The 12,240-nt window shown below is 41.3% G+C and overlaps 1 protein-coding gene across 1 annotated transcript in view; it reads right to left on the bottom strand.

Moving 5' to 3' along the window:
- Positions 1-1,482, bottom strand: part of LOC140489990 (ADAMTS-like protein 1) — a 557,511-nt gene extending 556,029 nt beyond the window's left edge. The window contains exon 1 of the mRNA XM_072589066.1: positions 1,119-1,482. Coding sequence (XP_072445167.1) covers positions 1,119-1,190 — 72 coding nt within the window. The 5' untranslated portion in view covers positions 1,191-1,482. The remainder of the gene's footprint in view (positions 1-1,118) is intronic.
- Positions 1,483-12,240: the final 10,758 nt, after the last annotated feature.

Below are 12,240 nucleotides of genomic sequence, written 5' to 3'. Positions count from 1 at the left end.
AAAGTCGATTGCATCCACTATTTGCATTTCTTGGAAACACAGAAAGTTAAAAAGAGAGAGCAAACTGAATATTGATTTAGGACTGTGAAAAGAATTGACAGGATGGATTAAAAAGGGACTTTCTCACATACAGAACAAGGAGTCATAAGAGCCAAGCCCTTCAGTCGAGAAACACTTACAGGACAGTGGTAGCGTAGAACTCCTTCCTAGTAATCCTATTGGATTCTTGTTTAAGGACACCTCCTGTTGAGGTGCATCACCTGTCCTACACCCTTCACCAGTGGAAGAAACTTCAGGCGTTTCCAGACAGTTTCACCAGTGGGACGGATACATACATAAGTAGTTGCGGTAAGACCACGGGATGCGGCTCACCGCACCAATAAGGCCCCAACTTGACAAGGCTTGGACCTCAGCAATTCACGCACAAGCCAGCTCAGTCCTGACACTTCAAAGTCCACTCGCTTCAAAACTAAACCTACGCCCTTCATCCATCATCAGACCAGTCGCCTGTCCCAATCAAAGAGATGCTTCCGAGAACGAAGGTCCTTTTTTAAAACAAATCTTTTTGAGGTAGGGGGTCATTTCAAAGGACATATGCGGGGTAAGGAACATAATTCTGCTATATTGAATAACAAATACATTTCTGTGATGAGCCAGGAATCCTCTCCATTAGAGACAATGTCAATCTTGGTGTAATACAGAGGTTCTGTGTCTCCACATTTATTCCCCTGACAAGCCCAAGGATTTTTTTTTCTCTCCAAGAGCTCCTCCATTGCCCTCAAGACTAAGATTTTTTTTAACCACCTCTGAACATAAAGATTTTACAATTTTGAGTTCAGGCAGCTTTTAATGAAACCATGTGTTAAAAACTAAACTAAACAAGAGTAAAGTTCCCCGTCTGCTGCGATCAAACACCTGTCCGCTCAGTGTACATCTGTTAAAAAAGAAGTTTACTCTTCACTTTCCGATTCCTAAGAAGATGAGATTCCTGTTCAAGGAGTGGTGGGTGAACCGTGATGGGACCGATTCCGCCCGGCAGTTAAAAAAACCAGACCCCCGCAGACATTCACTCACTCTCTGCACCTTCGGGAATTGAGGGGACTTTAAAAATCGCTCACCTTAATTGCTGGACAAACGAGCAGAAATCTGAACAAAGTCCACGCGGTGGTCTCAAAGGGGGACCCAGGCATCTCGCGATTGCAGATCGTATATATTCTGGGGTGTATTTTTGTCCACAAACGTATTTTCTTCTCCAGTGTTTATGTGTGTGTGTGTGTTTTATTCTCTCAAGTCACCGTCGAGAATGTCAACTGGAAAGTGCTTGCAGTTCACTCCAGGGGGACTGCCCCCCCAGGTCACTCCCACATGTGTCTCTCCGTGACTGGCATCATTTCCAGAAGAATCGCACCTCCTCGGATGTCTGTCCGAAACAGAGCGGACAGATGAGCTGCTCTCGGGGTCCTGCCGGGACACTCCGAGTGATCAGATGGCTGGAGTTATCGGTTTCTGTTGCTGTCGGGGGTGTGTGTGCGTGTGGGAAGGCTTGTGACGGAGCGGCCGTGCTCTCTCAGCTTCTATCACTACACACAAAACACATCAACGTGGTGCTTTAGTGGGCGAGGCCCCTGGTACACCCACCCTCCCTCCCCCCAGGATCTTCATTACACACCAATCCCCGGGAGAGACAGAATTGTAGCCAATGGACAGAGCAACACAAATATTGATCTGGGATTTCACGAACTTCACCGCTCTCCTGCCTGACTTTGTCTTTCAATAAAAAACACAGTAAAATACTCCAGTAATAATAAGTCTCACGCCATATCCCCTTAATTTCTGCAGGCGGGGTTAACGGACAGGTGGAAAGGGTCCCAAATATTAGTAGGAAATCTTGAAGGATAGTTTATATTTAGCATCTCTTCCACACACACGCCACTCCCATCTCCTGATGTTTTTTTTCCCCAGATGTTTTAGCGCCTGTGGCCATTGGAATGCTTTAAGAAAAACAATCTACTCCTAGTTTCAGAGACAGAATCAAAGTACAGTGTTCTATTGTTCTCCAAGTTTTTTTTGTTAAACTCAGTTTATAACACTGACAACACATTTGATGTTAATGGTACGAGGAGGTTTTGACGCCAAAGATATCGCTTTTGAGGTAGAGGTCGCAATGATAAAGAGAGGTATGTCAGGCATGGAGGATCTGTGTGCAATTGGCTCGCTTTGAGATTCCGCTGTCGGCGCAGTCTAGGATTACTGGGACAGGTACAAGAATGTAAAACTGCGCTTCTTTTCTGACCCCGATATTCTATGCTGCGAGTTGAGGAAGTTGTAATCTCAAGGTTTAAACTCACTCAGGATTCCCTTCCAAACTCACAGCCCGTCTCTTCGAACTTTAACCCTAACCCTTCTCTAAACAGTTCCCCCCAAATACCCGACACCGGCGTTCAAGTTCAGTGTTCTGTTTGCAAAGCGCTGCACTGCAAGCTGAACGAAGGTCCAAGACCGTTCCCGCTGCTATTCTGATTGAAGATTTTTTATTCTATATATTTTCTCCCTCTCTCTCCCCCCACACCCCCCCCCTCCCCGTCCCGTTTGCTCAAGTCCACTTGCTGCTGACGTACCTAATTGTGAGGAACTGGTTTAGCTTTCGGCCGCTTTCCAACTTGCGACCCAGTTTAGTTTAGTTTTTTTAAAAATAGGTTACTTTAGCTAAGTTTGCATCTTCGCTTCAAAACTTTGCTGACGACGTTTATTGATGTAAGATACACATCGTTTGTAAGCTAACAGACTGATTAAAGGGTACAATTTGCAGTGGCCTGGGAGAGACCAGGGTGAAGGTATTGTTACCAGCAAAATAGTGACAGATAACCTTCATTCCTTTAATCCACATAGACTATCATTTCCTACTTAACTGCAGAATTGGTGCAATATCACAGATGAATTTAAATTGCATATTTACCATCTGGTAGATATTTTTACTAAGAATAAAATATAGTTCAGGTATTTAAAGACCACAGGTCTCAATACTTGACTTGTTGTTTTCTAAGGGGAAAGTGAGGACTGCAGATGCTGGAGATCAGAGCTGAAAATGTGTTGCTGGAAAAGCGCAGCAGGTCAGGCAGCATCCAAGGAGCAGGAGAATCGACGTTTCGGGTATGATTCCTGAAGAAGGGCTCATGCCCGAAACGTCGATTCTCCTGCTCCTTGAATGCTGCCTGACCTGCTGCGCTTTTCCAGCAACACATTTTCAGTTGTTGTTTTCTAACACCGGGCAACCAAATTACCCACTCAAATCCTGGTGTTCTCTCTCCATCTAAGCTGTTACCACCCTCTTGACCTTTTCACTGAGAAACTGGCCTTGTGGTTCAATTTCTCTAGTCTCCCCACCAGTCTAACCTGCCTTCCTCTGAACCTGCTGCACTTTATTCTCTCAGGTCTAATCACAACATTGTTGTTGAACCTGTCAAAAAGAAAGTGTTATTGTACTGACCGCGACCTAGCAGAGGCCAAATACCCACTTTCTCTTTCATTGCCCTGGGTCAAGGCCCTGCAACAAACACCAAACCATTGCATCCTGGATTGTCACTGAACTCATCTCCTCTGGAGATTTTCCTTCTGCAGCTTCCCAACCCATAAATCCCCCAAACCTGAACTTCTACCTCCTCCCCAACACCCTGCAAATAAGATTGACATTGTCGATCCATTGTTTCAACCAGCACCTTCCCTCACCGAAGTGGTTTCTGCATGTCCCAATTTTAATTTTTTCCTTTTTGTCTTTCTCTTCTCCACCTGTATCTACAACTCTACCAAGTCCCTTCACCCATTTAACAGTTTTCAGTTTTCTGATCCTCACTGTCTCCTCTTCACCATGTATATCTAATCTGAAGCCTCCAACAAAACAGGTTGAGTGTTCTTGGTTTCATCTTTGAATGGACCAACCAATCATCATTCACCAGCACCGGCTGAGATTTGTTCTCAGATTCAACAATATCATTAACATCATTCACGTTCTCCAATGAAAGGTGTTGCTAAGATTACCACGCATGGGTCTCAGTTATGCCAGCCTTTTTGTGGGGTGCATGGGACTTTACTTGTTCCAGTTATTCATAGGGTGTACTCTCACTTCAGGTACATGGATGACTGTATAAGTGCTAATAGAGATGTCAGGATGGCTCAGTGGTTAGCACTGCTGCCTCACGGTACCAGGGACCAGAGTTCAATTCCACCCTTGGATGACTGTGTGGAGTTTGCTTATTCTCCCCATGTCTGAATGGGTATCTACCCAGTACTCCGGTTTCCTCCAAAAGTCTGAAGGTATGCAAGTTAGGTGGATTGGCCATGCTAAATTGCCCCATAGTGTCCGGGGATGTGCAGTTTAGGTGAATTAGCCATAGGAAATGCAGGGTTAAAGTGGGCCTGAGTGGGATACTCTTCAGACGTTTGATATGGACTTGATGGGTCGAATGGCCTACTTCCACACTGTAGGAATTCTATGATGATAATTCATGCCTTTACTTTGAAATGGAAAACGTCATCAAATTTGCTTCCAACTTCCACCCTTCACACAGTCAATTCTGACTCTTTCCTTTCTCAATTTTTCCATTTCAAGAGACATTAACCAATATTGATTCGATACCCAGTCTCTCTGCAGCTATCACCACAATACTTCCTCAAGCCCCATTTTCTGCAATGACTCTGTACTTCCATTTCCAATGATGCAACCTTTCATGCTCATGATTCTGATACTTCTTCTTTTATTCTCACCCGACAATTCAACTTGCAACTGCTCTTCAATAGAAAGAGCCCAATTGCACTGGGGCATGTTCAGTATCCACTTAGCAGCAGTGGAAACAGCTTGGAGTCAGGATGCAGGAATGCAGGGCTTTTTGAAAAGGCTGTGACTTGTCTTGCCAGTCACTGTGGAGATGGCATCGGCAGGTTCAGAGATGGCAAAGGTTCACAGGACTGATAAGAATCCTTTGAAGCCTATTTTGACTAAGAGAGTCACTGCCAGGCAAAATATTTTGTGCCCAGCATCAGGTAGAAGAAATTTGTCCTCCTCCCCACAGAGTTAAGAAGTCTGGATGTAGGTAGTGACAGAGGTCAGTGGTGGATGAGTGAGCAATAAAAGAAGTCCAGTGTAGTAAACAAGAATCAATGATCTGATAAGATCCAAAACTTTTGACATGGTGAGGTCAGCACACTGCCTGTTATTACCCCTTTCATTGTTCGTGCAAGTGGCCAATTACATTAGAGAAGCAATTCACAGGAGGCATCATTGAGGAGCACAACATTTCATATTAATGTGTTGCTAGAATATGTAACATTGACCTGACTAGTCATAGATCATTTTCTCCTCATCCTGTAGGAAAAAAAGGATGCGCACATCATGTCATGACTCATACTGGAGGTGATAAGTTGAACCTTCATTAACTGGACTCTATATTGTGGGACAGGCAAGAGTGGGCATCATGGTAGGCCATCGGTGATGGTGAGATATGAGATTTAAGGTTGTGAAGATCAGGGCCATTTTATAACTCTATCTTTAGTTAAAGCGTATGCATTGTGGCCCTTTAATTGCTGTAGTGTATGGTGTTGGATGTGTTGAGGCACCTCCTTACTAGCCAAGTTCAAATCACCATCCTATGCTTCCCATGAGAGTGCAGCAGAGGTAGAGCTGAATGGTTCTGCACTTATCAGCTCCATGTTGCAGGGAGCATGCCATAAGCCCTGTAGTATCATGTCATGCTTCTCACTCACAAGCAGCAACAGGAGTAGAAAGGTGAGGCAACTTGCCTATGAGCAGGAGGTGGCAAATGAAACAGAATCAGCGGTCGCCAGTCTCACTCAGTGGACAGATAGTGAGATGTACCATTCAGTGGAGATTCTGGGCTTAAGGCAGCACAAATGAAGATGGTCTTGCTGGAGTATCAAGGCTGATGAGATACTCAGGCATTGTTGAACCATTGCAGAGAACAGAGATGTCTATGCTGCACATGTACTCCACTGGCAGTGTGACCATATTGTTGGAAATTCAGACGTTACCCTGTTCTGGGTGGGAGGAGGAGCAGCATTTTAACATTTATAGAGATATTAAGATAATCTATTGTCTGGCATCAAAGTCAAATGCTTTGTGTCTGCAGTCCCTTGTCTCAAAATAAATGTATCCTCTGCTCTTCAGAATATGGTAGCCATGATCTGCCAGATGGCCCGATGAGCTGCCAACTCCACAGTGCCACTATGTTTGCTGTAGACCCCTGGAATGATCCAGAGTATTAAAATTCAAGTCTGTTGTGACCTCATTGGCTGCAGGCAGAGAACTGGCATGGGGCCAAAAGGCATCAGTTCACTGTGGACCAAAGTACAAGTGTCTTAGACAGTCTGCCTGGGTATGAGTAGCCTCCTGCCCAAAACTGAGATGCTTTCATTTTTAGGTAGCTGACTCTGGGGTGGTACATCCAAAATCTTAGGCAGAACTTTCTTCCTTCTGTGCCTGTCTGGTCGCATAATCACGAGGATGCCTCTGCTGAGGCTCTTCCTTGCCACTTTGTCCCACATCAGAGAAGTCTGCTCCCATTTCTACTCCCTCAGCTGTCAACCATTCATTCACCAGGGTTTCCTCCACCAGTCTCTACTGTCCAATTGATGCTAGTGGCCTGAAATCCTTCAGGATTCCCAGCACTCAATGTCAACAAACACACACTGTTCAGCACTAGCATTGGCAACCATTATCACCGGTTCAGTTCCACTTCTTAATCTCATTGACGAGGAAATCTATCAATCTTCATAGCTCCTTGCTATAGTGACAGCAGCTACACCCTGATATATCGCAGATAATGTGCATCCCATGCCTTCCAATTGAAAATTTTACATTTTTCTCAGATGCTTATTTATTAGCTCAACATGTAGACATGTGCTTTTCTACCTTTCCTCCCATCTGTTTACATCATTTTTTATAACATCCTCACAAGGCACAGAATCCAACAGTTCTCTCCAGGAACATAGATTACAAATCATAGCAGCAGCAGCATTTGAAATTCCAATCCCAAATGATCCAGAGAGTGGTAGCTAACTGAAACTCTAGCTTTAAAAGGTGGTAAAGGCAGGAACCCTTTACTTCAAATTCTCTCAGTTGTATTTTAGATGACCAGGAAGACCATAAGATATAGGAGCTGAACTAGGCCATTCAGCCCGTTGAGTCTGCTCCACCATTTAATCATAGCTGATACACTTTTGAATTCCATTCTCATGTCTTTTCCCCCTAATCCTTGATCCCCTTACTAATCAAGAACCTATCTATCTCTGTCTTAGATATATTCAATGACTTGGCCTCCACAGCATTCTGCGGCAATGAGTTCCACAGATTGATCATTATCTAGTTGAAGAAGTTCAGCCTCATTCAACTCTAACAGGTCATCCCTTCACTCTGAGGCTGTGCCCTTGGATACAAGTCTCTCCTACTCATGGAAACATCTTCTCCATGTCCACTCTATCCGGGCATCTCATATTCTCTAAGTTTCAATCAGATCCCCCCATATCCTTGTAAACTCCACTGAGTACAGACGTAGAGTCCTCAACCACTCCTTATGTAACAAGCCTTTCATCCCCAGGATCATTCTCGTAAACCTCCTTTGCACTTGAAGTACAAGGATATAGGGCAAATATTAGGAAATGGGATTAGAGAAGATAGATGTTTGATGACTGGTGTGGCCAGACTCTATGACTTGTGAACTTACTAACAGATGAAAAGTTTCAGCAATAATCTGTTGCTGCTGAGAGAGTGGAAAGGAAAGCTGTAATGAAAAAAAGCCTATTTAAATGTCATGACATCAACATGTTGAATGACATGATATTGCAGATTACACTGTGATATTTTAATGGTATTTAGTTTAGCAAACTTCAGCTCTTAAAAACTGAGTTTTTAAAAAAACCTGTCACTACTTAATAATGCCAGTTATTTTGCTTCAGACATCTTTAACTTTTTTACTACATTACAGCTGAACAATTTTTATAGAATGAACATAACGAGTAATCTGAATTGCTCGACATGTTAATACTTTAATTAGATTTTTTCTTAATAGTGGTGAAATTAAACAAGTGTTTAGTGCATTTCCTTCAGAAATTATTTGCAGAAATTCAGAAATGAATAAATTTCCATAGTTCAGATTTTGTCATCAGCAACTCTTATTTCCTGAACTATACAAGGTCTTACATTGAAGTACGAGTTAAGATCTACTTACTTCATGCGCAAACATAAACACACTTCTGGGTCAGAAAGTCTGAAATAGAATCCCACTTTATTCTCAATTTAATAATGCACCATCAAAAATAAAAACAAAGTGTTGACAAAATACAGAGCACTTCAGTCAGCCTCTGGAAGGAAGATAATTAGAATTGTGAGTGTGATTTTTCATCAGATAAAGCCAATAAAGAATTATTGTCAAAATATTAATCTTTCTTTTCAGTTATTGATTGTTTTCCATCCTCCTCCATTTTCATCCAAGGTACCTGTCAATCATGACTCAGTAGGTAGTCCTCCCTTGAGTCAGAAGGTTTGAGAATTTAAACCCTACTTTGGAATGTGTAGATAAAGTTAAGACTGCTGCTTAATAGCCTGTATTAGGGAACGTGGCACTGTCAAAGGGGGATGTATTTCAGATGAGGTGCTAAACTGAAGGATGCTGAAGATCTCATGGTAGTAGTGGTGTTGTCTCTCCTATGTTGATCAATACTCAATCAAGTTCACAAAAATAAAATGATTAGTCAGTAATCATGACTTTTGTTGGAATTCGCTTTGCACAATAACTGTGGTCCTTCTGACATTACAATAGCAACTACACTTTCAAAGCAACTCTTTGACTGTAAAGTATTTTGGATATTTTGTGATTGTGAGAGGTGCTATATAAATGCAAGTTTTTCTTTTGTCTTGTCATAGCATTCTGTTTTACATAAATTTGTTGGGAAAATTTTGACCCTGTCTTGCTGGATGGGAAATTATGTGGATGTTGATTTTACACCCATTCTGATTTAATCTCTATTGATGGCAGCAGATTATTTGACTGAATAGGATGGATATTTGACATGTTACAGAATCTCATTAAATTTCTGCTTGCTGAGTGAAATTAATATTACTCCCAGTCTATTTTAGTTTCTTATTTGATGGTGAGATATACAATTGCTCAAGCTATATCAAAATATCCAAAAATATGTCCGTGTGAATTTGTTTAATTGCCATACTTTATCTCAGTTGATGGCCCATAATTTGTGATCAGGTATCACTGTTTTAGTATATATAATCTGACAGCACATTTTGGAGTATGTGCATATCCAGTTATGTGCAAAAATCTGAAAGGTGCTTTTGGAGATCACTTATCTTCCACAAGGTGCATATGAACAGGTGAACAAAGGAAAAAGAATAGGCCTCTTGGCCCTTTGAACATGCTCTGCCATTCAATAAGATCAATGCTGACCTGATTTTAACTTAAATTCTACATTTGTTCTGCAACACTTGCTAAGAGAATCACCAATTGAAGACAGACAATGTTGTCAGCTTTAAGACCTCAGTCCCTGATTTCTAGTCTAAAATTTATTGAAAAAATATAGGGTTGGTGCATTAGGAATTGAATGAGTGAGAGATCTTAATGGAATGATAAACGATAATACTGATAAATAATCTCTCTGGCCCTGAAAAGAAATGATTTGACAATTCTTGAGTCTTGCTTCCTCAGAAGGAAATTAGTGAAGCAGGTAGAAAAAAAAATCCAAAGTAATTTTTTTTCAATGTCTCTTTTCTTAATTGCATCTGCATTTCAAATCTGTACTTTTCATTTTAAACATGACTTGTAAATAAATGTTATCTCATTTATTTAGTCTGGTTTACTCTATATCAGTGAGAATTTTTCCATCTGATTGTTTGATGGGACATATTCATTGTTTCCTGCCCTGCCCTGCCCTGATGATGTCAAAAATCCCCTGCATTATATCAAACTCTCAATGACATCATGTCCTGTTCAAAAACTCAAAACTTATGGGCACCCAGAAGCATGTGAACAGTGAATACCATTCCTTTCCAACTAATGGTTAAAATCAGTGCTACTAGCTTTTCAAGAGTTTCAAAATGTTCTGCATTCCTTACTATTTCATACGAGTACCTAGGACACAAACCCAAGCAGTAATGGGAGCGATCAAAGAGTAAAATTGGGTCAAAGATTTATGAACATTCAGAACCTGAACGCTTGCTAACACAACAGTCGACTTCACAGATTATGTACATTGGTATGCAGAATTATCTGCTGTGACAATTAGAATGTTTTTCTGTCCTTGCGAGTGGATTAGTCAGACAACTGTGAAACAAAGGAAGACCACTTGTGAATCATGAAAGTGCAAATTGGAATTGGAGAGGTCAGTCAGGAGGATATTGTGCAGTTGGGGAGTCAGCTAGCATTCACTGGATGGCAATGAATAAATTGTTGAAGAATATGTCAAACTCTTGTCCAATTGAGATCTGATGTCCTTTTCTAGTCTACAATTGAATCTGTGCCTAACTCTGCTTGAGTACAGAGAGCTCACTTATCAAACTGAGCTGTAATCATAGGCAGATTCTTGAAAAAGGAATTCTTCAGCTTAGAAACAAAGTCTGCATACCTTTGATTTCTTTTCCTTGTCTTGTACTGAAAAGCTTAACAACACAGTAAAGAATGTGGTTTAGGTGTACATTTCAATCTTGATAAAAAAACAGTAAGAATCACGAGACACATTATCACCAATTTCCATCAAATGCTGACAGTTGCTTGTAAGAGAATCTGAACTTTTGGAAATTTACTATAGCTTATACAAACAGGACTGACAAGCAATCAGTATTGAGTTTGAGGGCACTTGGGGGTGAGAAAAGGTTTTATTTGCACTGTCACTGTAGAAGCTTTCAAAATAAAGCAGTTTACCATGGTAATATGAAATACAATTAACTGTTTTTGCTGATCCAAGATGATGATAGGGTAACTAGATTTTTGATGGAGTAGAAATGTTATCTCTGACTTCACTTTAGTTATATGTTGGATCACAATAGTGAAATAAAAAGAGAGGATGAATTTTTCCGAAACCTTAGAAACCACACATGCCTTATTACCACTTATATGTGGGATGAAAACAATGTTTTTTTATTTGTGCCACCACTAACCGATGTCTTGTCATCACATTATTTCTCAAACAGTACCTCTTGTCATCACTCTTCTTGGTAGCATGTACCTCTCAGCACTGGCTTTCTCTTTCCAACCTGTTGTCCACTCATGCTGACAATCACTAATTTTTCATTATGGAAGTACATTAATTCGAAGTTGTGAGATGCTACGATAAACTGTAGTAAAAACCAGTTGCATAACACTACTCGGTGACTTCTGGCAAAACTAACCACCAAATGCTTGAGCACAGAAGCTCATTTGGCCTCAGTCACGTGGAGTAATAGGTTAATACTAGCACAGACCCACAAACATTGGCAGTGCAATTAATCTCAATTTTGCAATAGTGCTCTTAAATCCTCATCCTCCTCACATCATACCCATCCCCTTCCTTTTATTTCTCTCACATCATCCTCATTTTATTTTACATCTAACGTCATCTTCCAATTCCATCTCCCATTCAACATATTCCATTGTAATCCCTCCTCCTATGGAATTGCATTCCCAATTCAATTCTCACCTTACTATAGCCACCACTTCCTCACCCCAAACAACCAATCTCCTCCACAGCCATCCCATTATTTCTCACCACCAGCAATCCCTCTAATGAGGCTGACTTTGTTGCTGGCATTGCCTTATATTCCATGCTTTTTTGTTTCCTCCACTCTTCCCACCTCCTCCATGGAAGGCACTCTCATTCTCACATTTCCAAGATGATATTTTAGGGTTTGTGTTTACAAATATACTTTCCAAAGGTTAAGTTCTTCATAACTTTATGAGGCTCATGTCCTTATAAGAAAATTATGTCCTTCGCTTCCCCAGTCCTTCTATGTTAGAAGTACAAAAGGAGTGTTTGTGAAGCAGATCATGGGATAGGACATGGAACCAATCATTAAGAGTACCCTGTATAAACAACATGGCAGCATGGTGGCTTCGTGGTTAACACTGCTGCCTTACAGTGCCAAAGACATGGGTTCGATTCCAGCCTCAGGAGACTGTATGTATGGAGTTTGCACATTCTCCCTTTGTCTGTGTGGCTTTCCTCTGGGTGCTCCAGTTTATTCCCACA

This window comes from Chiloscyllium punctatum, chromosome 2 (assembly GCF_047496795.1).
Source record: "Chiloscyllium punctatum isolate Juve2018m chromosome 2, sChiPun1.3, whole genome shotgun sequence".
Taxonomy (NCBI): domain Eukaryota; kingdom Metazoa; phylum Chordata; class Chondrichthyes; order Orectolobiformes; family Hemiscylliidae; genus Chiloscyllium; species Chiloscyllium punctatum.
This window is presented reverse-complemented; position numbering and strand designations above follow the sequence as displayed.